The 25,444-nt window shown below is 38.0% G+C and overlaps 1 protein-coding gene across 1 annotated transcript in view; it reads left to right on the forward strand.

Moving 5' to 3' along the window:
* The window catches only part of DOCK3 (dedicator of cytokinesis 3), a 209,176-nt gene that overhangs the window by 48,685 nt on the left and 135,047 nt on the right, over positions 1-25,444 (forward strand). The window contains exon 6 of the mRNA XM_068419791.1: positions 20,029-20,177. Within this exon, the coding sequence (XP_068275892.1) occupies positions 20,029-20,177 (149 nt within the window). The remainder of the gene's footprint in view (positions 1-20,028; positions 20,178-25,444) is intronic.

Here is a 25,444-nt window from a genome sequence, read left to right on the forward strand (position 1 = left end):
ACATTGTGTGCTTTCTTAGAAGACATGAAACCCTGTCATCTTTTTCCTGCTCAGTCAAAAAGACCTGTACAATGTGGCAGATCAGTTCTGAACTGGCACAGCGCTGTGCTCTGAAGACCAGCCCTAAGTTTCTCAGAACTCGTGTCAATTATTCGGTGGACCTCAGATACTAAAACAAACAAACCAACCCCCCACCCTAAACACTGGAAAACTTTGATTTGTACTTTTATGCAGGGAGCTCAGCTACTCCATTTCTTCCATCTAACTCTTCTCCTGTCACTTGTCCCCTTTTGTCTCATTCTTTTTCAGGATCCCAGTCTGAGCTTCTCGTTAACTCTTCATCTCCCTTTCCCAGGTTCCTTGTCAGCTAGTTCCCAGTCAGTCCTGGTGATGCACGTACTACTCTTTATTTTGATGAAACCTTAGTATGCTTTCTTCTGTTTCCTGAATTTTATTGAATACTTCCTGCTTTCCTAAATTACTTTTGTTTAATTGTTACTCTAACTGTTATGAAAGGGAACAAGTAGAATAAGTGTTGACTTCATTTTTCCTGCAATTAAAAAATTCTCTGTATGATTCATTTAGCTGACAAGAAGTGATATACAGAGATGTTTTAGTTATAAGTTGAAGAGGCACTAAGGATAGTGAAATGGGGATATCCCATTGCCTTTCAGAAGAAGAAAATATTGCAACCAATCCAGTGCTAAGAAAATATAAACCAAAGATAAGTTTTCTGTCAATTTTTGTCTGGCCCTCGTGTCACAGAATGTAAACAGAATGGCAGTTTGTTTTAGGGGAACTAGCAGCATCACTGACAAGTTTAGAATCGGGAGGATGATTTTAATGAGCCAGTTAGGCTTGTTGTTGGATTTCGGTGTCATACTCTGAAGTAGCTGCTGAGTTTGCTCTGTCAGATCTGACAATAATTGCAGGCATGACAGCTCTCACTGTAATACTGTTGGCTGTCATCATGTAAATCTACATTAGAAACACATCTAAATGCAAGTATGCTATTTAAGAGTTATTCCATTACCAGCATAGTAGTCTAGAAATAACATAATTGTGATTTGATGTTTCTATTGAACCCGATGGCATTGCTGTGTCAGGTAAAGCGCAGAATAGTAGTATTGAAATAGTTGCAGAAAGAGGAAAGAGAGATATTAGGTGCATTGCCTTATTTTAAAAAAAAAATATCCTGTGTGAAACAATCTAAAATCTTTTCTAGTTGTCAGTTTTATTTATCCTAGAAAAGCCATACTCTGTTTTAAGATATAATTTTTTAATACCTTAGCTCTTCATTCCACTACTATCTTTCAGGGGTTTCTTGTAGGTAGATCTGGGAAATACGTAACTGGGTTGCTCACAGGCATCGCCAAAAAAAGCCAGAATTTTCTTACACATGGACAATGAGCTGAAACATTTATACATTGTGTGTGACTTTCTGATGCATATAGTGGTGCTGTCTCAGCGTACTGTTACAAGATGATGCTAAATCTGATACTGTTGCTTTTTTTTTTTTTGATAACATTATTGGGCAGTGAAAACCACTGTATTTCTGATGGAGTTCTCCCATTTTATTAGAGGAAATCAGAAAGCTATACCTTATGAATCATCTTTTATTTGAGGTCCTCAGGATATCCTGGCCAGGGTCTTCTGATGGGTCATCTTACTCTAGACAATCCCCTTTCCTTTCATTCTTCTTCTACTCAGCTGCTCTGTTACATTGAATCTCTTCACCAGTTCTAACTCAGTCCAACCAAAAAATTAATTTTCTTGGAAATAAGTGGCTGTGTAGAGGGAAGGAATGTAATTTTATTGCTCCTGCCATAGGAAAGACTGCAGTGCGATTTCAGCCATATTGTGAAGCAGAAGGTGATTCAGAAGGAATGAGCTTTGAGAAGGCAGGCTTCGTAATGTACGCTGCTTATTGCACTTACGTGTACACTAGTGTCTGTGGGGCTGTGCAGTGGGAATTAGGGAATCATCTGGCTGAATGCTAACCACCTTAATTCTGTTGCTCTTTTTCCAGCAGATTAGATTCTTGATGGGGCTCATGGCACAAGTGCCAGTCATAGTGTGTGGAAAGAAGGCAATAGGTTCAGACAATGAGGGGTTTTGAGGCTACTTGCTTTTTTTCAGCAACATTTATTTCTGGTGGGTTAAACTGGCTGTGCTGCCACAGTGTTACACTTTAATAAGTGAGCGGTTGCTAATAAGAGTTTTAATGCTACTGGTAATAGTCTAATGGCAGGGGTTATTATATTGGTTATCGCAAAGTTTTCTGTTGTAAAACTTGATTATTGCTGTGCTTGTTACCTCCATCATAGAGTTTTGGCTTAAAAATCAGACAAAGGCAAAGGATCTTCTCATGGCTTGTGGGGAATTTTACTGCTGTGTCTTAAGTTTTGCAAGCAGAGAATCGTAGAATCCTGTAGATCGGAAGGAATTTCTGAGGGTCTCCAATACAACCTGCTCCTCAAAGCAGAACCCGTTAGAGCAGGTTGTTGAGGATCTTGTCCAGTTGAGGTTTGAATATTTATGAAGATCCCACAACTTCTCTGAGCAAAAATCTCTTCTAAATTGTGACGACCCACAAGGGAAAAAATGTTTTCCTTTTATCTAGTTATAATTTCCAGTGTCTGTTGCATTTATACCTATTCTGGTTCACCACTGAGAAGAGTCTGGATCCATCTTTTCTAGATATTCCCATCTGGCGGTTGTACGCAGTTAATAAGTACTCCAGATGTCTCAGGACTACCGAATAGAGGGGAAGAAATGCCTCCCTTGACCTGCAGGCTACCCTCTTGCTCATACAGCCTAATATATGGCTGGTCTTTGCTGCAAGGATGGTATTGCTGGCTCATGTTGAGCTTCTTCACCAGGTTGTCTTCTATAAAGCTGCTGCCTGCCCTTGTTGCATAAGGTTATTCTATCCCAGGTGAGGATGACTTTGTATTTGCCTTGGAAGAACTTTGAGGTTCTTGCTGGTCTGTTTTCCAGCCTGTTGAGGAAGCTCCTCTGCATAGCGGTCTCCAGTGTGGTGACTGCTCCCCCAACCTTGGTATAATCTGCGAAGTGTCTGAGACTGCACTCTATTCCAGTATCCAGATTGTTAATAAAGATGTTGGTACACTGAGGGATGCACTAGGAACCAGCCACAAGTTGGTCTATGTACTATTGAGGACTACCCTTTGAGCCTGGCAGTCCAGCCAACTTTCCATCCAGTTACAACGGGTAATTGTAATTACACACGTTGTAATGGGTAATTTACATTACAATCCATTTGTCCAGTCCATATCTCACCAACATGGCTTATAGCACGTGTTATCCAGGCGATGTGCCTTGGCAGTCCCAGGCCAATTATCTTTTCTGACCTCAAATCTTAAAACTTCATAGTAGAATTTCCCTGTTTCCCAGTGCTAGCCTTCTCTTCAGAAATTGTCAACCATGTCAGAGATAGAAACCCTGCACGTCCTTAAATCTGATTACAACTTGCATTGATAAAGTAGCAATAAATGTAGGACTTCTGTAAGCATTAACTAACCCTCCCTTGACACTATGATTAGGGAAATCAACAGTGTAGAATTAAATATAGCATTTACTAAATGGTTTAAAAACAGATGAATTGACAACAAAGCAGTTGAAAATGGAGAATTGTTATTCAGGTGTGCTGCTTGTAATAGGACCTGCAGGGTCTGTTCTTGTCTCTGTGTTATTCACTGTTCTCATAATAGAAATCAGAAAAAATTGGTGCAGTCTCATAAAATTTGCTGATGATGCAGAAGTAGAAAGTTAAATAACGATTAGTTCAGAAATTGTACGGTTTCTGTCAGATACTTGGCTCATTTAAATGGCATCTATTCTAATACAGCCAAATATAGAAAGGACCTACAGATGGTGTTTGTGTCCTGAGGTGCAATGACACTTAACACGATGAAACATTATTATGGATAAATGATTGAACATCAGCCTCTTTCTTTATTTTGATAGCTAAGAGGATAAGAAGTCTTGCCCTTATAGGCAGGGGGCCATCTTGGGGAGCAGAGGAGGAGAGTAATTGCAGATCTCTTTGTATAGACTAAATGAGGTGATTGTTGGGCAGTTGCTACTGATTCTGCAGTGTGCCTGTCAAAATGGGTGTGGAAAAGCTGGAATTCAGAGATGATGTGCAATACTTGATTCTTGCAAGGCAAGGAGTGATAGGGGGAACCTAGAATGGGAGGGGGGGACTGAGAATGGATCTTAACGTTACCTAGTCCACCTAACTCCTTCAAGGCAAGTTAATTTCTAACTATGGCATTTTCAACATGTGCTTGTCTTGCCTGTTATAAAAAAAGGGTCTGTAACGATGGATATTTTGCCACCTCCAAAAAAGTTCAATACTTTTTGGCCCCTACTGTTAAAAGATTTTTTCTGAAGCACATGATGAATCTTCTTAGTGCTTGTTATTTCTTCTTCTACTTGCTATGCACAAGGAGAAGAGATTATTCCATTCTTCTTTCCTGCAAGATTTTGATTTAAATTGTTTTCCTAATTCTTGTCACATCTAGACTGAACAGCCAAATAGTCAAACCCCATCTTTAGAATATATCATGACTTCTGGATTTTCTCATTATTACTTTAAAGAATTACCTGTTTAATCACACCTTCCCAACATATAATAGATAAAAATGTATAGAGAGAGAAGTAAATATATACAAGTGAGACTAATATTCCAGCAGAAGCCTGACGAATACAGAGTAGAGTGAAGAAATTACTTTGTACATTTATTCAGACAAACTGCAGAAGTTCAGTGAGGAGTCAACCTGTTTATGACTTATAAATGGGTACATGGAGAAAGATTTCAGGTAGATGATTGCTAATTGAGGTAATCTGTCAAAAATCTCTCTCAATCTGTCAGTTTTGTCAAAAAAACCGTAACAAAGTCCAGTATTTACAAACCAAAGCCAATTCAGAATAGAAATGAAGCCACTTTTTAGTAATGAGGGTAATTAACAATAAATTAATCCTGGAAAGCAGTTGCTTCTTTATTAATGATATCTTTAAAACAAGACTGGATTGTATTTTAAATGATCTGTTGCCACATTATTGTAGAGGAAGTATGTTGCAGCAATCTGTGAGTGAGTTTCTATGGCTTGTGCCCTGTGGGAAGTCAGACTAGATAATCGCAATAATCCTTTATAGTCTTGGAATTGATGAATCTTTAAATCTGTTTAGTCAGGACCAGCTGTGTTGAAAAAAGCATTATTAAAATATAAAAAAAAGAGCCAAGAAGTGGATATACTGCACTGATGTATTTTATATTCATTCTTTCAGGCAAGAGAATTGTATGCAAAAGTCTGATAGTTTTTTAGGAGTCTTTCTCTAGTGATGCCTTTCAGAGATGATATGCTAATTCTTGTACCCTTTTAAACATATTCTTTGTGTTTTTTGATTATTTTTATCTACTTGGCAAAGACTTTTTCAGCTATTTATATGTAAACCGTGGAAAAGATTGACATTCAATACTTCTTTTGGCTTACTGTGTTTGAAACACTGTTGAGAACAGCAGATATTTTTGGATATCTTTGAGTAGGATGTCACCAGAAATCGTTCAGACGCTGTGTAAAGGTGTAAGGGGGAGTCAGTAGCTAGTTCTTTGGCTTCTGAGACTGTACTGATGGGGCAGCTGAGAATCAGTAGCGTACTTGAGGGTACTGCATTGCCAGATGTGCTGTGTTTCAGTCAAGAAATAATGCTGACATAATGCTTGACTATTATTTATTAACTGGCGATTTAACCGTTATACGTAAGCTGAGTGTTAGCCTGTGTAATGATATTTTTCTTCCATTCCTATTGGCTTTTGTCTCTGGAGCATGCTATTACATTTTAAGCACTAGTGAAACCATCTAACTTCTGTCTCAGAAGGTGACCCTATTTAAAACAGATGAAAAAAAATCTCAATATTGCACACTAACAGGAATGGTTTGATATTTGTTTTTTATAATGGTGAGATGCCCTAAGTGGAAAAACATGTTTTTGTTCTGATGTTATTAGGATCTTTGTTTAAAATCTACAGTTTTAACAGCTGCCAGCCACAAGTCCGTTATAAATATTTGCAGTGTTATTATCATATACATGGAACAAACATTTTTAAATTGAAGAGGTTTGAATTAATTCTTTATGCTGGGATTCATACCTGTTTTCTCTTAGCTTGTTGTTTGCAACTCTGCTTCTCATCTTTTAAATATTTTAATTTTTTATTTACCAAAAACTTGCGTATTTTACAGAACAAGTAAAAAAAGGTATATGAAAACAGGCATTATTTATAATTTACACCCTATTTGCAGCATTCTACTTTTTTTTCCTGCTTTTTGTTTAACTGCTAAATTGTAATTTATATTTTCAGTCCTGCTGTATTATGAGGTGGCTGTCAGCTCAGTGCCAGAGTTTACAGCTAGTCTGCTTCACACATTCTTTCATAGGGTGAAGGAGCTTATCTTTAGCTTGCATTTGAATCAGTTATTATTTTACCAGTATTCTTCCTGAGGCCATATGTGGTGCTGCATTTACTGTCAAGGCAGAAGAAAGTCTTACTTTGATGGATCAGTCTCTTCTTAACAATATTTCTGGCTGTTCTGAAACCCAGAGTGGGATTTTATCATGGAGTATCCGAGTTGATCATACAGTGCATTTCCATCTTCTATTAGCTCTCTGGAAGCATCTTCCCTAAAGCGCAGAGATACTCTGCGCCTAAGCATAGCCAGCACCGCCTGCGTGGCTCAGAGATGGCGCTATCAGGAGGGTTGCCAAGTAAAACAACTTCTGCTTTTACTGCTTTGTGTCCTTGACCTGGCGGCCGAGGCAGAGGCTCCAGCCAAATGGTACCAGTCATTGACACAACTGATATGCTTTGGATCTTTCTCTTTAGGAAAAATTCTGTTCATCTTGTGTAAACATTAACATCTGAACCTGAACACGTAAGAAAGGACAGTTACTTACTCAGTGGTAACAGTTGTTGTTTTAAGCTTGTGGATCCCATGACCTGCCCTTTATTTCTGCTTCTGTCATGCTCCAAAGTAGGAGTATCATAGATGATGGTTTGCATAAATAAGAGCTGTGGCTCCTGCGTTCATTTTCCTTTTTTGTAATAGTAGGGGGAGGCATATAATATGTCTGAGACACAAATGAGCATTACTGTTAAAAATGTTGATACATCAATATGAGTTTGCATAGACTGAAATAGCTCAAAGAACCATAAAGAATCATTACCCTGAGTAAGGAGAAAATACTCATGTATAAGGGAATTCTGATTTTCATTTTCTCACAATTTTGTAGTTAATATCTGGTGTCTGAATAAAAATAATTGCATTATAATGCAGAACAGAAACAGAAGATTTGAAAACCTGAAGATTTCTAAGTTAGAAGATCAATTTGGGTGATCGGCTTACTTTCCAAAAAAAAATCCTGAACTAAAAGTAAAATGTAAATAATTTTGCCTCATCTTGGTCTTCATTTTAGAAAAAAAAAAAGTGTTATTTTCTGAACTCTGCCAAGTAATTATTTTGTATAGACAGAATTAAGACTTCCAGGGTCGATTAGAGTTGTGCTAAACATCTGCATGAAGTAGTAAAAATGGATCGATTCTATATTAAAATTGCTAGGTAAACGGGCTATAGTCTTCTCCTGTAAAGTATTTTCATCTCCTTGACAGTGATCTCTGATTTTGGAAGCTTCTTCAGTTAAGGTTCAGTATTAGAACTTTCTAATAATTCAGGGAGATACTCTGTTTTTTCATCTTGCTCTTTTCCCCCTGTTCTTAAAGGATTAGGATTAATGTTTTTAACTTGTGTAAAGCAGTTGAGATTTTGTCAGTAGCATGGACTCAGTTGTCCTCCCCTGACAGAAGGGTAAATCTTATAAACCTTAAGTCATCTTGGTGTTCAATATATGAGGTAAATCTGGTGGATTCAGTCCATCTAGCCTATAAAAAGATATGTTGTATTGCCTACACTGCCTTTAACTGCACAAGAATAAATGCTACAGGTAAAATGTGAATGTAAACTTTTACTTCCTATTAATCTCTATCTAAACAGCACGATACTCCTAATCTAAAGTCAAGATTTTAAGAACAACAAGTGGGATTTTGTAATTACAGTTACATAATTTTTCAGTTCTTATTGTATTTTAACGAAGCTATGCTGAATACTTGTCTGTGTAGAAATGTGGGAGTTAGAGTAAATGTTAATTGTATTACTAAGTAGTTCTTTGCAGAATAAATATTACACAATAAAAACAGAATTTTTATGTTGTTTGCTGACTCTGAAACAGATCTTTGTGACCAAAATCATAAACAAAATGACAGATGCTGTAACAGGTTAAGGCATGAGAGACCCATATGCTTTTTCACTTAGAACTGTTTCTCTGCAGTCGAAATTGTCTCTTTTGGAGGAAAGAAATTTACTGGAACCTGTCTACGAGGAGCATAGCTGAAACGTTTTTGCAGTTGAACAATATTGAAAAGTCTTTACTTTTTAAAATTTACATGAGAAGCGTGTAGATAGAAAACTGTTGGAATACGTTCAGCCATTTGCTGTCGGGATTTGCAGAAATGTTGCAGGACAAATGGTGGCATCATGCCCAGGATCATTAATTACAAAATGCACTAATCCAACTGGTCTGCAAATAATGGTCTGTGTTCTGTATTTTATTGGAATAATAATGTGTGTTTTGCTTGTGGGGTTTTTTCCGTAACGTTTTAGGTGCTCCTAATACAACTTTAAAACCTGACTTTTGGCAAAATCTTCTCTAACATAATGAACTTGTATTGCATGACCTGCATGAACGTCCTCACAGGGACGAAGAATTGTTAGAGACATTTAAGATTACATATATTGACCCAGTTCTACAGGCCCTGTAATTTCTTTTGGACTTTTTTCTCTTACTGCTGTGTTTGTCAGGTCCAAAGTAGTAGTACTGCTTCTAGACCACTCCACGCGTGTGAATGAGAATATTAATTTTGTGTGCTGTGCGACACTGTGGGAGAGAAGCTGGAAAAAGGATGAAAGTATCAGGTTATACACTCGAACTCCACTGGATGTGACGTTTCCTGTTAAGTATGTGGATGGCATTGAAAGAGCAGATGTATGACTTAAATGCAATGGAAATGCTTTGGGGAGGATGTATTTTTCGACTTTAGAATTTGGCACACCAGTGTAAGGCACTGCTAAGGGGAGAATGTTTATCTGACAGCACTTGTTATACACTGTAATCAGTGTGAATTTCTTGATAGATATTTATCATGTAAGTTGTAATTTAGACAGCTTGATTATTGTTAATTAGTGTGAATGTTAATTATTTGTTAATATACCTTCTAACAAAGCTATCATCATGTTTATTCCAAGTGGAAACAAAAGCATTTAACTCTAGTTTAGAACTGACGTGAAAGGTAATATAATTTCTCTGTCATGCAGAAAATGACCTTAAAATACTGATTTATTGGGGAGGGGGATTTATTGTATTTGCAAAAGAATATAGCCATTTAGTCACGGGTAGGAAGCTTGCTTCTGAATGTTATAAGTTCTTTTGCATCTAAATAATGGTAAAAAGCCTACTAAAAGTATGAAATATAGAGGCTTCCACATTGAGTCAATACTGCTTCAGTTTCTTTCACAGCAAAATGTTTTCATTTATTACCTCTCTGACAGGTAAATACTGCCAGTTAGTATTGAATGCAGTGTCTTCCTCAAATTCTCCAGATTTATATCTTTTTTCAGATGGAGGCTGTACAGCTTCCCCTTTTCTAATCCATCAGAGGATAAGTGGCTTCTGCTGGCAGTCAAAGACAGTGGTTCCAGCAGGAGGCATTTTGAATGACTGTAACAGAGGTGGCAGCAGGAGGTTGAAAGTCCTCCTCTTTCAGCCAGATTTACCGATATTCCAAGCTTTGCAGGACCAAAACTTCTGAGGGAAAAAGAAATATACTTGCTGTGGATCAAGATAAGCAGTTCTCCCTCTGGAAGACCACGTAATTCAGCAAATATATTTTGGGAGGTGAAGTACTATTATGACTGTGATTTTTATGTAAATAGGGGACCCAGGAAAATGGAAGGTGGTGACGTGAGCAGGCAACATTTGTTACCAATTTTAGTTCCGTTTATTAAAGCTTGTTCACTGCTGAGACCTCATATTTACAAGCAAGGAAGGGCAGGTTGGGATGTGAAGGTCAAAGGTGGCCTTAGCTGCAAAGATCTTGAGGTGGTAGAGCTCAGGATCCTGGGAGGAGAGGGCAGGGCAAAAAGCAGGCTCACAACCCTGAACTTCAAGAGATCAGACTAACCTCTTCAGAGATCTGCTTGAAATAGTCCCATGGGGTAAGGCCCTGGAAGTAAGAGGGACCTGAGAGACTTTTCTGTTTCAAGAATCACCTTGTCCAAGCTTAAGCAAGGATAGTCCATCCCAGGGAGCAGGAAGTCAAGCAAAGATGCCAGGAGACTTGCATGGATGAACAAGGTACTCCTAGCAAAACTCAAACATAAAAAGGAAGTATACAGGAGATGGAAGCAGGGACAAGGAATCCAGAAGGAATATAGAGACACTGTCCAAGCATGCAGAGATCAGGGTTAGGAGAGCCAAAAACCCACCTGGAGCTACATCTGACAAGGGATGTCAAAGGCAACAAGAGGGCCTTCTGTAAGTGCATAAACAATAAAATGTAGGCCAGCTGCTGAGTGAGGCAGGGGCCCAGGAGACACAGGGTATGGAAAGGGTAAGGTGCTGAATGCCTTCTTCCCCTCAGTCTTCACCAGCCTTCAGAAATTCCAGGTCCCAGAGACCAGGAGAAGTCTCCAGCAGGACTTACCCTTGGTGGAAGAGGATCATGCTTGGGAATACTTTGCAGAAGAGGCCCTGGGAGTCCTGGTGGATGCCAAGTTGACCATGAGGCAGCAGTGCATTCTTGCAGCAAAGGCTAACTGTGCCCTGGGCTGTATTAGGAAGAACGTGGCCAGCAGGTTGAGGGAGGTGATCCTTCCCTTCCATTCAGCACTGGTAAGACCACACCTGGAGTACTGTGTCCACTTCTGGGACCCCCAGTACAAGAAGAAGATGCAACTACTAGAGAGAGTCCAGAAAAGGGTCACTAAGATGACTGAGGGACTGGAACATCTTGCATACAAGGAAAGGCTGAGGTTCTTTCTGTCTGACCACAAGGGAAACGTTTTTACTGTAAGGGTGACCAAGTACTGGAACAGGTTACCTGAGAGGTCACGGAGTCTCTGTTTTTGGAGATATTCAAAAAATGTCTGGATGTGGTTCTGAGCAACCTGCTCTGGGTGACCCTGCTTGAGCAGGAGGGTTGGACCAGATGACCTCCTGAGGTCCCTGCAAACCTCAGTCATTCCTTAATGGTTGCTTCGGGCTACAGAATAACCAAAGGTCCACGTAGGTGGTGCAGTGAGAGGGTAATGGTCTTTGTCAAAAGCAGCACTTCATCACTTGTGATCGTTCTGTCTTTTGTGGAGGGAATGGTGTTGAACGTGACTAGCAACATGCTTGAACAGGTATTTTCAGTGTTGTCCAATTTGGACATGTTATCAAAAGTGTCATGCTATTTCTAGTTGTTCTTAAACCCCCAAACTCTACAGTCTTGCAATCAGGATAATTTATGCTTCATGTAAAAAAAGGAAAAGGAAAATTATGCTTTTCAAGCTCAGAGAGGGTCTTGAAAATGTAACCTGTGAATAATGGACAGAGAAGGTCTTTATACATCTCCCAGAGGCATAACAGAGTTACCAGCTGCGAAAGTCAGCTATATGTATGTCAGAGATTTATTTTTTTCCCTTTAGTTGGTTTATAGACCTTTCTCCTTTACTCCACTCATATTTCTGTTTCAGGTGTGCTGATCTTATTCAGAGAGATATTTGGGGCCACATGATGGGAAAAAGGAAGCCTCTTTCATGTTCCTGGGCTCCTTCCTTACTGTATTATCTTTCAGAATGTTGACTTATATTTATCTTGTTTAGTTAGTAATACTTCTGAAGAACTATGATAAAGCAAAATGTATTGTCTTCTTATTGTGTGCTTTTAACAGTTACATGACATGATAAAGCCATTCAAAAATGGGGGGAGACACCAGGAAACTAAAAGCCAAGAAATCATCCTTGATTAAATAGCAAAAACCTTGCACGCATTTTTTTTCCTTAGAAGGGAAAATAAACTTAAATTGTATGTTCTTACATTTCAAAATGAAAACAAATTAAGTACATTTAGTATGCAAAGGATTTGGAACTGGCTTCACTAAATGTAATATGAATTGAAAAGAGGCGGGAGTGTTAATGTCACTTGTTTTTACAGTATTAGGAATGAAGAATTAAACCTCTAAGTTTATCAGAATAATTATCCCCTTGCATTCCATTTCCTTAAGCTTTGTTAAAAGTTTATTGTGACATTAGGAGAGGAGGTTAATGTTGCTGTTACTCCTAAAGAATTAGGAACCTCAGCTGAATTTCACCAAAATAATGGTAAGCTGCAGTCTCTTCCACAGTCGCATTCTGTAGGGTTTTCCATCCCTCAGCTACTATCAGTGGCAGCCAGGATGGGGGTGGGCTGGAGGCAGAGGGCCACTTTAGGTAATTTCTTCAAGCAAATTTTTCATCTTCTCAAGGTAATTATCTCACAAAGCCCCTCCTTATTTTTCCTGGAGAAGACCAGCCTCCCTTCTTTGCCTCCCTATTTTTCTGTTAACTAAAAAACCTAAACAACACTAATTTACACCCAGAATATCGGTCTCATTCTGGCCAAGTTGCATTTCTTGATGATACAGAGCCTAAAAGTAACAAAAGCATATAAATACTAATAGCATGAAGTCAGACACCAAGGCAGTGTCAGACTTGTTTAAAATTGTTTCAGTAACTGTTAAATGTTGTCATCTGTTACTCGTCCCAAGTTGCTGTATGAGACAACTCGGATATCTGAAGTTGTAAATAAGGAAAGGATATAAAAGCCAAGGTGCACGTCGTGAGTGTAATAACTTGTACTTGGGGTTATTTACGTATATGGTAGAACTGATTTTTAAAGTGGAAAAGTTGTTTATAAAGGAAATTGAAAAATATAGTTTTCTTTGTACCGTACTGCATTACTATCAATAAAAATATGTTCTGAATTGCATCTTTACGTTAGACATTTAAGGTCTGTGAGGTGATACGAACAAATAGGAAAAAATTTCTCCTCTCGAAGAAGGGCAGTAACGTCGTACTAACCCTTCATAAATATATTTCTCTTCGTAATATTCTATGGAGAGCTCTGAACTCGAGATGGGTTGATTTGTTAAATACAGAGCATTGTGATAACAGGTTTAAATATTACCCACTGTCCTTCATAGACAGTAACGGAGATTTTAGGAAAGAAAACAACCCTTTTCAAGAGCAAACAGCTTTGATAACATCATGAAGACTTGACCTCCTCAGTGTTGTGTTATTACCTTAAATGTTGCTTTCGCTGTAATGTTACCTGGGTTCCTCTCAGCATGATGTTTATAGCTGTGAAAAGCTGTAGGGTATTCATTTGGTTTGCAACAGATACAACATATCACCAGGTTTTTGGACTTGTTGATAGAAAGCTTTGATTTAAATACACCATTTCATTTTTGGAGCAGATCAAATAATTGTTTTCTGTTTATCATAAAGGATTTTAATGTGATTGGATTTTAAAAAAAGGTTGTTTTGTAGAAATGTGCAGTCCGAGGAAGTTCTGAAGTTATTTTGGAGGCAATCCAGTTGTTGCTTTGCTGTACAAAGTTTCTGGTAAAGCACATTAAATGCTCCTAAGTAGAGAAGGGGGTTAGCACAAGTTCTGCACAAATGGCCTTTCTCTAGTACATTTCAGAGAAATAGTGGGAATAATGAGCCGTGAAAAGAGTTTGCGTGTATACTGCTAGTATGAGGATGCCCATATGAAATCAGCTTCTGTATAATTTAAGACTTCGTACCACAGGTTTCATGCTTTTGAGAGTAATTTTGTTTTGCGACACAGGGAAAACCGGACTTCTTGTCGTTTCTACCTGGATTGTTGCCAAGAGTGGCAAGGAGCCTTTTCATGAAGTTACTGGTGTAAATTCAACATATCTATTAGCTCTTAGCTTAAGGATTTCAGTATTTGGAAGAAGCATATAGACACAGTATATCCAGAAAAAAGTTACTGTACTACTTAAACATGGTATACAGTGATTCAGATATGTCATTTGAACTAATATAAAGGAAAAGCTTGTAGCAACATCTCTGCTTATCTTGTAGTGGCTTTATTTTGTTGTTTTGCTCTGCTTTTGCTTTCGTTATTGATGTTCCATCATTCTTTTTACCGCTTAAGTTTTCCCTTTGTCATGTGTCAGTATTTTAAACTATTTTAGACATTTTCATTGGCAAGAGAGTCTGAAGCATTGAGAGTAGCAATGTGAGACAGTCTTTCTGTCACTCTAATTTACTCTGCTTCAGTACACACTGTAGATTGAAATGCCCTCTATGAATACAGTAGAGAATCCATTTAAAACAGATTTATGTTGGAGTAAATAACTTCTGTTTGAAGCTAAAAACTATGAATATTCATAGGAGAGAATAAGTGCTATTCATGTTAATGCGTTCTTACTAATAAATAGAGAACTTCAGGATAGAAGAATGGAAATAAACCAAAACTGAGGTGCCCTCCTTTCTCAGTCTGTTCCTTGTTTGAAAGACTGATGATGTTCGTTGGGTGTTCAATGGTGTGCTGCCAAAGAAGGGTGAGCTCAACCCCAGACTATTGTGAAAACTCCGGGATGGTACCACAACCCTTTGTAAATGTACTTTGTAGTTTTAATTGGGAGAAGTTGTAATTTAGTTAACTTTGTTCTTGCTTGATGTTACTTTTCCCTATCTTTTTTCTGTATTTTCTAACAGTTATTGAAGTCCGTTTTAGTTCTGTAATAAAACAGAACTAGTGTCTAGGCACACGTGTAGAACACAAGTAATGCGCAAGTATTAATTGCGTTCTCCAGTTCCTTTGCTTTTCTGTGGGTGCCAGTCTTGATGCCTGTATACTAGCCACGTCTCCCACACAAGTTTTACTTCAGTTCCTTTCCCTGTTCCTGAGATATCCTTGCATTGACCTGTAAAGTCTGACCTTCCTTCATCAACGGGCACTTTATGAATACTATCTAATTTGATACGTAGTGTTTAAGGTTTGCATGGTAATAATATTAGAGATTTGGGGTAAGATTAAACTATAAACATTGCACAAATCTATAAATTCCAACAGAGCTTTACTATAAAATAATTTTTTTAATTAACAAATCCAGGCAAAACTGAGAAGAAAGGAATGAGTTTTGTGTTGTTTCCAGCTTTGCTATTTCGTTTCATGTGCTGGTGATGTTTGCAGGCTTTGATATCTAATTTAGATACCAAAACCCATAACAAGGAGCCTGGGAAAAGCTACTTACTAGCTTTTATAAGGAAAATTCTGTGCCCCTCTCCCCCTTTATAGCCTAAGGCAGTTCTATAGGAAATGTCTTAAGGGACTACTTTTGAGAGAGGCAAAATCCATCCTCTTTACAGTAGTGTTAAATGAAGTCGTGGTAACAAAATGACTATAAATAGGTCATCTTCCATAACATACCAGTCTTTTATATATTTTGATATTATGTGGTATTTATTTGGAGAAGAATGGCAAAGGCAGCCTTAGTATTTCAGAGCCACCATAGGCATGAAACAGGGGGTTTGTATTATTGCACTGAAGCATGAAGCAGCTTTGTGTTCATGGGAGTGCAGGTTTATTTTATGTGATTACCTGTTTAACAAACCCCGAACACCTGTGTCGGGTGCTGTGCCCAGGTGTTGGCTCTGTAGGAAGAGGTCAGTTCCAGCTGGTTCCAGAAGAGTCCGGCTACAGAGCACAGCTGAGCCCGTTAGCAAAGCTGGCGGTGCCTCTGGGAGGGCACGTTCGAGAAAGGGCAAGTGGTGGCCACACAGGCAGTGAGGATGAGGGGAAAAAAGAGCGAGAAACAGCCCCACGAACACTCGGAGCAGAGCAGGAGGAGGGGACCAGGCGGCGGAGCAGGTATCCCACACTGTAGCCCGTGGGGAGGACCACAGCAGAGCAGGTTTATCCCGAAGGACTGCAGCCGGTGGGCAGGACCCGCGCTGGAGCAGGGGAGAAGCGTGAGGAGGGAGGAGCAGCAGAGAGGAGCTGCTACAGACTGACACCCCTCACCACCATTCCCCTGCGGCGGTGGGGAGTTGAGTCTGGGAAGAGGGTGGATGGGGACAAGGAGTTTTAGGGTTTGTGGTCTTTGTTTCTCACCACCCAACTCTATTTTAATTGGCAATAAATTAATTTCCCCCAAGTGAAGCCTGTTTTGCTGGGATGGTAATTGGTAAGTGATCTCCCTGTCTTTATCGGAACCCACAAATATTTTCATGTTATTCCCCTCCCCTCCCCTGGCCTGTTGAGGAGGGTGAGTGAGAGAGCAGCTGGTAAAGGTCAACCCACCACAACACCAAAACCATCTTTTGACTTTTGGTCTCCATAGGGTTAATATGGGGTCATTAAAAGAAAAAATATTATTGCCAGAATTCTGCTTTTTGGTGGGTAGCTGTATATATGAAGATCATCCAAGCATTGATAAGCATGACTTGTTAGTAGTAACACATCAAAGAAATACAGCAAACGTTTTTGTATCTGGGTATAGTGAAACAAGGCAACAAGATGTGCTAGAGGACAGACTTGTGCTGTTTGTAAGAACAGTCCTCAATTCGTTAAGGCTAATCCAGATTCTTTGTCCCTGACACACCTTAATTATTACCATAACAATTTTTGCATAAATACTTACTTCTATATTCTGGATGCAAAACATTTGCCAAATATGTTCATAAACATGCACAGCAGATCATTCTGGATGGACTGGTAAAGTGCTCGTTGCTTGGCAGCTTGTGACAAAGCTAGATGAAAAATGAGAGGTTATAGGTTGTATGAAAGTTTACTGTAAAACAGGGCGGACACTTACGTATCGGATTGACTTGCATTTTTCTCCTTTAGCTACTAACAAGATGATAAAGGTTCAGGTTTGTTTATGGTGTTACTCTGACTAAAATTGCTTGAGTGGCTCTAATGCTTAAAATTAGTTTTTCTGGAAATGCGGTGTCCAGGATAATCTGTTTCACTTCAAGCAGTTTTCTTTACATGGGGGTAGAAATGCTGATCAGCGTAGCTTGGTGTTGAACTTTGAAGGCCTTTTTTTCTTGAAAGAGAGAAGGCAGAGGAAAGTCATTAAAATATGTGCATCTCCCTCCCTCTCTCCCAAATGGAGCTTATTAGTCACTAGACCCTTGTGTAAGGAGGGGCATTATAAACTGTTTTGTTACTGCTTCAAACTATTTACTGCCTGCGAGCCTGGAATTAAGCTACCTGCAACTCTGTTCTAGCTCTCCTTTCTCTCTCAGAAGTATTTTCCTTCACTTTCATGGGTCTTGCATCTATGGTTCACTTCATAACTGCCTGAGGTCACAGCTACAGCTCCTCTAGCTTTCCACTTTCTGATACCTCTTCCTTCCTTCCTTATAGGGGACCTTGTATTTTCTGAAAAGGACACCGTATGTTTAGCTCTCTGTCTGTCAATACTTGCTCATTCTGTTTAAAGCAGATAAAATATTTTTTGAAGAATAAGTCTGAGAATTAAAGCTGAAAAGGGCATATTGTCATGATCATGGAACACAGGAGGGGTGTTTGAGGTTCGAGACCGGTTTGAGTTTGAAGAATTTTTTTTTTTTTGGATTATTCTGTAGGACCTAATGTGAATAGCTTTTACAAAATTGTATTCTACAATCTGATTTCTCATTTATTTGTATTTAAAGTATTTCTGATACTTACGTAAAAAATATCTGTGTAAAAATAACTCCAGAACATATAGTAATTTAACCAGCATTTGTTGTGAACTCAAATGCATTTGTAGCCTTGAACCATCATTACAAGAGTGAGGGAGTGGCTCTTTCAGCAGGTTTATTTGGGAAGTCTGAATATGACTATTTTGGAGCTGATTCTCATGATCATTTCATTGTCAACTGTTTTATTGATAGCTATGCCTAATTTGCCTATTTGATAGTCCCAAACACCATTGTCTTCATCTTGTGTTAGAAGAAGTTACAACCTTTTCTTGTTCACATAAATAGCATATAAAAATGGACATTTCCTATACCCACTGTCTACTTCAGCTCATATAGGACATACTTTGGGCCACATTTAGTGAAAAAAACCTGAACACATATCTAGTCTTTTTATATTAATCAGCTATGCATTATTATCTTCGTAGACTAAGTATTTTCAGCCCTGGAAGTGTAAGTCTTTCTGTTGGCTCTGGTGTCTGTATTTCATTTTTTCAGGAGGGAGCAGAACCAATGTTGATGCTTAGTTGAAAGATGGTGCATCTTTTAATCTCAAAATTGTTTGATAAGAACAGATGATTCCATTTGTGCTTAACCTGCTTCAGCAAAACAGATCTGTAATCAGGTTCAGAGGAATTAACAAATTGCTGATCAAAATGGAGTGCATTGAAATCTGTTTTCCTAAGTCATGCAAATTTCGTGGTCTTGGAGGAAAACAAACTCAAGTAGACGGAAATTCTTTTTTCATCTCACCTATTTTTAGTAAAATGAATAAAACCCATTTTTTCTGGTAATATGTAGCAATAGAAAACACTGATGTTTTTCTTTGTGGGTGTTCCCCTATCAGATCTAGTCTTGATAAACGCAAGTATCTTTATTTAGAGAGCTTTTATGAAACACTCCTTTACAAGCAGAAATGTGATCAAGACAACGCTAGCTTGTGAAGTCACCATTTCAGTCCATCTAGTCAGTGTTTTCCCCAAGTGAGGTTCAAACGTTTCAGGTTTTGCATACACGTAGGAATGGAGCTTAGCTGTTTAAAAAAACCAGCATTCAGCCACAACAGGAGAGCTTTATTTTTTCTTCTTGGGATCCTCATTCATTGCACATTGGCCATTTTATGCAGTATGAGACATGGCTGCGTAGACAAGAGCCGCCTTGATGCACAATTCTCATCTAGCAGATACTGGAGTAGTTTTAACACGCTTCCTTATCCTATGGGGGCTTATAGGTGGCCTTGCTTGTTAGCCCCAGACTTTCCTTTCTGGGCTTCCCATATAGTTATTTCCTGCAGGGGAAAAAAGTATTTCCACTTCTGTCGGTGTTTTGGGGCTTTGGTTTGGGGTTGTTTTGGTTCCCCCCCCACTCCCATATTTGAAGAATACTAGTTCTTGTGGAAAGTATTGCAGTGTGAGTTGTTTAGAAATTATTATTTTTTTTTTCTTTTTTTTTTGCTCGTGGTGGTAGTGTTGGGGTTTTTTTACTGTCTATGGTAATTTTCCTCTTTTAAAGTAATTTTACAGGTGGGTTTTATCATTAATTGCTTTAGTCCCTTTTAGAGTGCAGATAATGAATATTCATATCCCCCCACCTAATATAGATACCTGGGTACATTTTAGTAATTGGAATATCAAAAATATTGAAAGCGGTTTTCTGTTGTGGTGAATCATTGCTAACTCTTCAGAACCATTAAGTTAGCTGCTGATGGAAAATGAACTTTTTCACCTCTCCATTACTTTAAATCTAAAACATTGAATTTATTATATGATTGGAATAAGTGATTCCTGCTGCACATAATGAATCCTCTTATCTATAGCATTAGGTTCTGTCAGAAAATGGACCCCTTAGCAGATTGAGCCTAACTTTAGGAACAAAAAGTTATTCAATTTAAATAGCATCAGTTAACACTACTTTTCGATATAAATATTTTAAAGCTTGTAGAAACTGGATTAATGTTCTCTAGGGTAATTAAATGAAAACTTGGTAACTTATTAATCTCTCTTTCTTTCTTTCTTTCTCTTTCTTCTTTCTCACACTTTTCCCAAACTTATCAATCTCTCTTTTTCCGTCTTTCTCTCCCTCCCCTTCTCTTTCTTTCTTTCTCACTCTCTTCCCCTCTCCTCCCAAAAATATGCCTTTACAGAAACATAAGGTAGATCTTTTCTACAAACTGCGCCATGTGATGAATGAACTCATTGACCTACGTAGACAGCTGCTGTCAGGTCACTTGACGCAAGATCAGGTGCGAGAGGTCAAGAGACACCTCACAGTGAGGCTGGACTGGGGCAATGAGTAAGTACAGGTACCAGCTGGGTACTCTTCGTTCTAATTATTTTTAAATAGCTTTTATTAAAAAAAAAACTACAACTTTTTCCTTCCAAGTAGTATTTGTACACAGGTAGAACATTTCATTATTTGGAAATCGAATATAACTTTTCACAGTGAGTTTATTGCATAGTTCTTCTACTATTTCTATAAAATGAGCTGTTTGCATATCAGTAGGTCTTTTCTAAGGCTGTCTGCACTTTTAAAAGGTTTAGGTCAATTTACTTATTTTGTAGCAATATAGTGAATATTAGGCCTGTGAGTACTATATTCATAGATACTAAAAACCCATTTGTCAATTGAAGAAGTATTGTAATGGTTGGTGCAATAACTAGAGAATCTCACTGTCAACAGTGATGTTGGAGCTGAGGCTGTGATATTTAGACTTTTTATATAACTCTAATACATAATCTATGTATTTGGCTGTTGATGACATTTCTCAGAGGTTTAGACTCTCTTTGGTCTGTTCCACAGTGAATTGGTGGAGATTTTTTTCAGAGCCAGACAACTACAATTCAGATAGGAGCTAAAATGGTAATTAATTGCCATTAGACAAAAACTAGCCCTTCACCAGAATTGGTTTTGTTCTGAGATATAGTGTATCAGACAGGTAAGTTTTGCATGACATGCATATGACCTTTGCAAAGAAAATATCACCCTCTTCAGGTGTATAGTGAGTGCTTTTCAGCTAGGAGTAGGATTAGTGCTAATTAACAGTCGAGGGGGAGGAATTCTGTAAGTTGACAACTAAGGAAGAAAGTCAAATGTTTTTCACTAACATACATTTGTTATGACTCTGTTCCTTAGTCACCTACTTCAGGACTCCCTCTGAGAGACATACTTGAATACATTCATGAAGATTTAGCTAGCCCCCGTGCTGCATTTCATTTCTGTCTTGTTGAAAGCAAGCTCTGAAGGTCATAGACTAATAGATTGCATCAAGTCATTGTTCTGCAGTGCAGAGTTACAGATATTTTCCATTACCATTCCCAGTAGAGTAAATGGGAACCAAGAGACCATTTTTGAACATTATGCCTGGATGTTTTTGCTCAAAGAGCGTATGGATGAAATTAGCAACAGGAAGCTGCAAAAATGTAGGAAAAAAAGATGAGAGTAGACAGTAATGCAGCAATGAAGAGAACAGGTTGTTCAGTGAAGTGGCTACAGACATTTCTTTTTTTAAATTTTGAAATAAACGTGAAGTCATTAAATACAAAGTACATTAAAACTATAAAGGTAAATCTAATGCATGGAAATTATGGAGAAGGATCAGTGAAATCAGTAAGTATAAATATGTTAATGATTAAATTCATCTGCTCAGGATGCTTGTTTAGGAAAAAGAAAAATTCTGTGTTTCTTACTACATAAGAACAGGTACTGACGTCCCTAGAGAAAAAGGTACATGGTATCAGAGTTACATGCTTAATCAGAAGAGAGTATCAATAAAGGAACTGCATAAAAAGGCCTATTATGATTGAAAAGATATTTAAAAGATATTTAATTTAATCTATACATTATGAAGTATTTAATTATAAATGTCTCGGAGTTTGGAAGGTCTTTCTGCAACATCACTCTTCCATAGAATTTGTGGGAGAGTTCTGTTACTTTCTTTTATCTCCCCTCTCTGAGTTTTATCATGAAACTTATGACCACATGTCTTAATCTGTTAAATAAACTAATGATTTTCATATACATATTCATGTGGTACTGCCTTTTCTCAAATAATGTAATTATGTTCATTGCTTATTCTGTAAATAAAATAAAAAATGTTGTTATTAACGTGCGTTAGTGTTATCTGAGAAGGTTAAATACATGCAGTTTGAGCAGGTCTGTATTATTCAAGATAGTACAATCTAAGAGGAGACATTCTATGACCAAGTAGCTTTAAGGAAGCAGGTAATCTTGCACATCTAGTGTGTAGCATGTATGCTTATTTAGCGTAAAGCTACTTTTATCCTGGGCTTCATCATTAATGCATTGTATTATTTGGGAAGGAGTGATGCAAACATGAAACTGACACTTCCTGTCACCACCAGTTAGGTTTTTTTCAGTTTATTGAACTGGTATCATTTTCTCTTAAATACACTGGCAGCGGTTCTGGTAGTCATCCCTTGTGTTCTCATAGGGGTTGGTGGAAATCAAGGGACACATACACTCCCTAGATTAATGGTTACAGATTTGTTTTTTGTGAATGAAGTCATTTAGAGAGTTTTCAGAACTACTACAGTGAACTTCTTTTGCTTATTTTTGTATACTCGGTCTAAATATTAAGAAGTTTTGCGATGCTTTGTTACCTCTTCCAGTTTCCCACGGCTTGGTTTTGTATGCATACAGTGACTGGTATTCCTGCTGTATAGGTTTTTGTATTTCCCAATTGCTCAAAAGAGCAGAATTTACTACCTTCAGATAAGCATCTTAGTAATTTTAGACTTTCAGTTTTAAGCATCCTTCTGTGTATTTTTGCACAGCTGAAATCTCATATACTGTCTTTTTTTTCCTGCATATCTTGCTAGGTTTTATGCAGAATGTTACAAATATTTGTGTTTTTAAAAAATGATTCACTCAATACAATTTATTAGAATATTGATCTGTTGAAGTCTGAAATGCTATTGGAAGTGTCCAACAGTCTGTAAATAACAAGGAAATATTTGTAGAGCAAGAAACAAACATTATAAAGCTGAAGTCTGCAATTCATCATCTTATTTTAAATCATCTTATGAAGTGAAATCTTCAGTTCATCATCTCATCTTAAATCATGCTGCAAGTAAAATAAAAACTTCATTTTGAAATATTTGTTTAGTTTTTTTTTAAAATGAATGGGTAAGTTTTGCATCTTCTAATAGTGCTTAGAATGGGAAACCAGAATTAAACGTTTTTACGAACAAAAAACTTTTTTATTCTAGAGTGTTTTGCATCAAAAACAGATGAAGAAATCTGCCTTACAGAGCTGCTCTTTGAAATGTGAATGCTCTGCTTCTGCTCCAGTGCAAAAAATTAATTGCAGCAGTATGTGCATGCCTTATTTACCAAAAAGGCAGATGAGGATTTCTTCAAAGTAATTTAGCTTAAAAATCAGAGGTCATATTAAATGATCTTCAGGATTGATTCTTTCAGATTAATATAATATCTGTCAGGAGATGAATAGAAAGCATTCACATTTCTGAGCACAATCACTTTCCCTTTTATACCAAGGGAGGATACTTCCTTCCCTATAAATGTGGGATAGATACTCTATGTTTAGGCTCAGAAACAGAGTAGAGGAGGGGGAGCCACCAATACTTTGAGATTTTGGAGAGGTGAAAGCCATAAACAAGATGAGTTTGTGGGCTTATGTTACTTTTTAGTCAAAGGTTATTCTTTTTCACATAAAATGTTACTAAAATCATTGCATTAGAAGAAATTATCCAAATGGTTGTCATAAATTCTGCACAGAAAGATCCACAGATAGACAAAAGTTAAAAATGAGTGTTTAAAAAGAAAAACAAGGGAATAAAATGTTAGAAATAATCTCTCACACTGTCATACAAATAAAATGAAACACTATTTTAAAGTCATGGTCTTTCTCTTACCTCAAAATTGCAGTTGGAAAGCCAGTGGCAGATGCAGTGTTAGTACCTACTAACTACTGACATGTGTACCACTGTAGAGGGAATAGTGCGATCCCATGAAGTAAGTATAGTCTTAAAGTCCTAAATTTCAGTGCTCACATCCTTAGAAGACTATTTTTGAACTTTGAGTGAATTACCCTCTTGTCACATTTTTTCTTGACATAAAAGGAGTAATAATTACTTCCCAGTAGTGTTGCAACAATTAGCTTAAAGTTTGTAAAATGCGTTTGGAGATCTGTATTAAACGTACATATGAGGTTGTAATATCTGGAAATCAGTTTGAGAATTAAAGAAATTCTTATTACAGTAGTTGTCATTGTTGCATCAAAGGTGATAAAATAGGAGTGAGCAATTTAAACAACCATAATGAAATGCCTTTAAGAAGGTTACAGAAAGAACATTTGCCATTTCTGTCTAAATATATAATATTTTTTCCCTCTCCTGAATATACCTGTAGTAATGATCAAATAGGGATTAAAACTGTAAGGAACTCTCGTGGATGTCAGTCTTTGAGGAAAACCGTAATAACCTCTCTTTGTACTCTGCTGCTTCCATGCTCAGAAGTATTTGCTGCCATTCCCCTTCATCAGTTCCTTACTGAGATGACTTACCTTCATCTCATGACCTTCATTTTAAGAAATAATTTCCTGTATAGCATTACATCAGTGCTTTAATAATTTCTTTATAAATTACAGCCTCTGCAGTTTCTTTGTATACAAAATAACTTAATTCTGTGAAAGAGAAGTATCAAGTTGTATTAGCACAGTCTTAATGTTCACAAACATGTTTTTTATATTTTTCATTTTCCATGGTGTCACGGTTTAAAGCTGGGCCGGCTATTAAACCTGTGGCAGATGCCCTCTGTTAACCCTCCCCTCCCACCCCCAAAGGGAAAGGGAAAAGGGAGAGAGACTTCCGGGTTGGAAAGTTAAAACAGTTTTAATAAACTATAATAATGAAAAAGAGTATAATAATAATAGAAATAATCAAATATATACAAATATATATACAAAACCAAAATCAAGCTCCCCTGATGTTGGCCACGTCCCCACCGGCACTGCAGGGCAGGCTCCAGGAAGGCCCAGGCTGGGCCTAGCGACGGTCGAGAGCTGGATTCAGGGATGCACGGATAGGGATCGGGGGCAGCAGGAAAACGGACAGAGTCCTCTTCGGACACTGGCCATAGCAGAAAGAGCGCGAGACCCTCGTGATCCCCCCGCTTTATACCGAGAATGACGTGTATGGGATGGAATACCTTCGTTGGTCAATTTTGGGTCACCTGCCCTGTCCGCTCCTCCCTGCAGGTGCGACCCCCCTTCGGCTCTTCACTCGTAAGCAGTGAGGAATTCAGCAGTGACCTTGGTTCCTCTAAGACTAAGTACAGCAAGAGCCTTTCTGCATAACATCCCTACCGGTGCCGCAGTGATAACTACAAACTTCGAGCGTTATCAGTTCTGGAAGCAGACACTGTCTGCAAAACATGCAGTTAGTTTCAGAAAATGCAGTTACTTAGAAGAGACTTAGCTGAAAGCAAAAATCACTGAAAGGAAAATTGGCCTGGTTTAGGCCAAACCAGGACACATGGAATTCTGTATTGTATGTCCTTCAAAGTCTTTTTTAGAGTCT

This window comes from Nyctibius grandis, chromosome 29 (genome assembly GCF_013368605.1).
Source record: "Nyctibius grandis isolate bNycGra1 chromosome 29, bNycGra1.pri, whole genome shotgun sequence".
Taxonomy (NCBI): domain Eukaryota; kingdom Metazoa; phylum Chordata; class Aves; order Nyctibiiformes; family Nyctibiidae; genus Nyctibius; species Nyctibius grandis.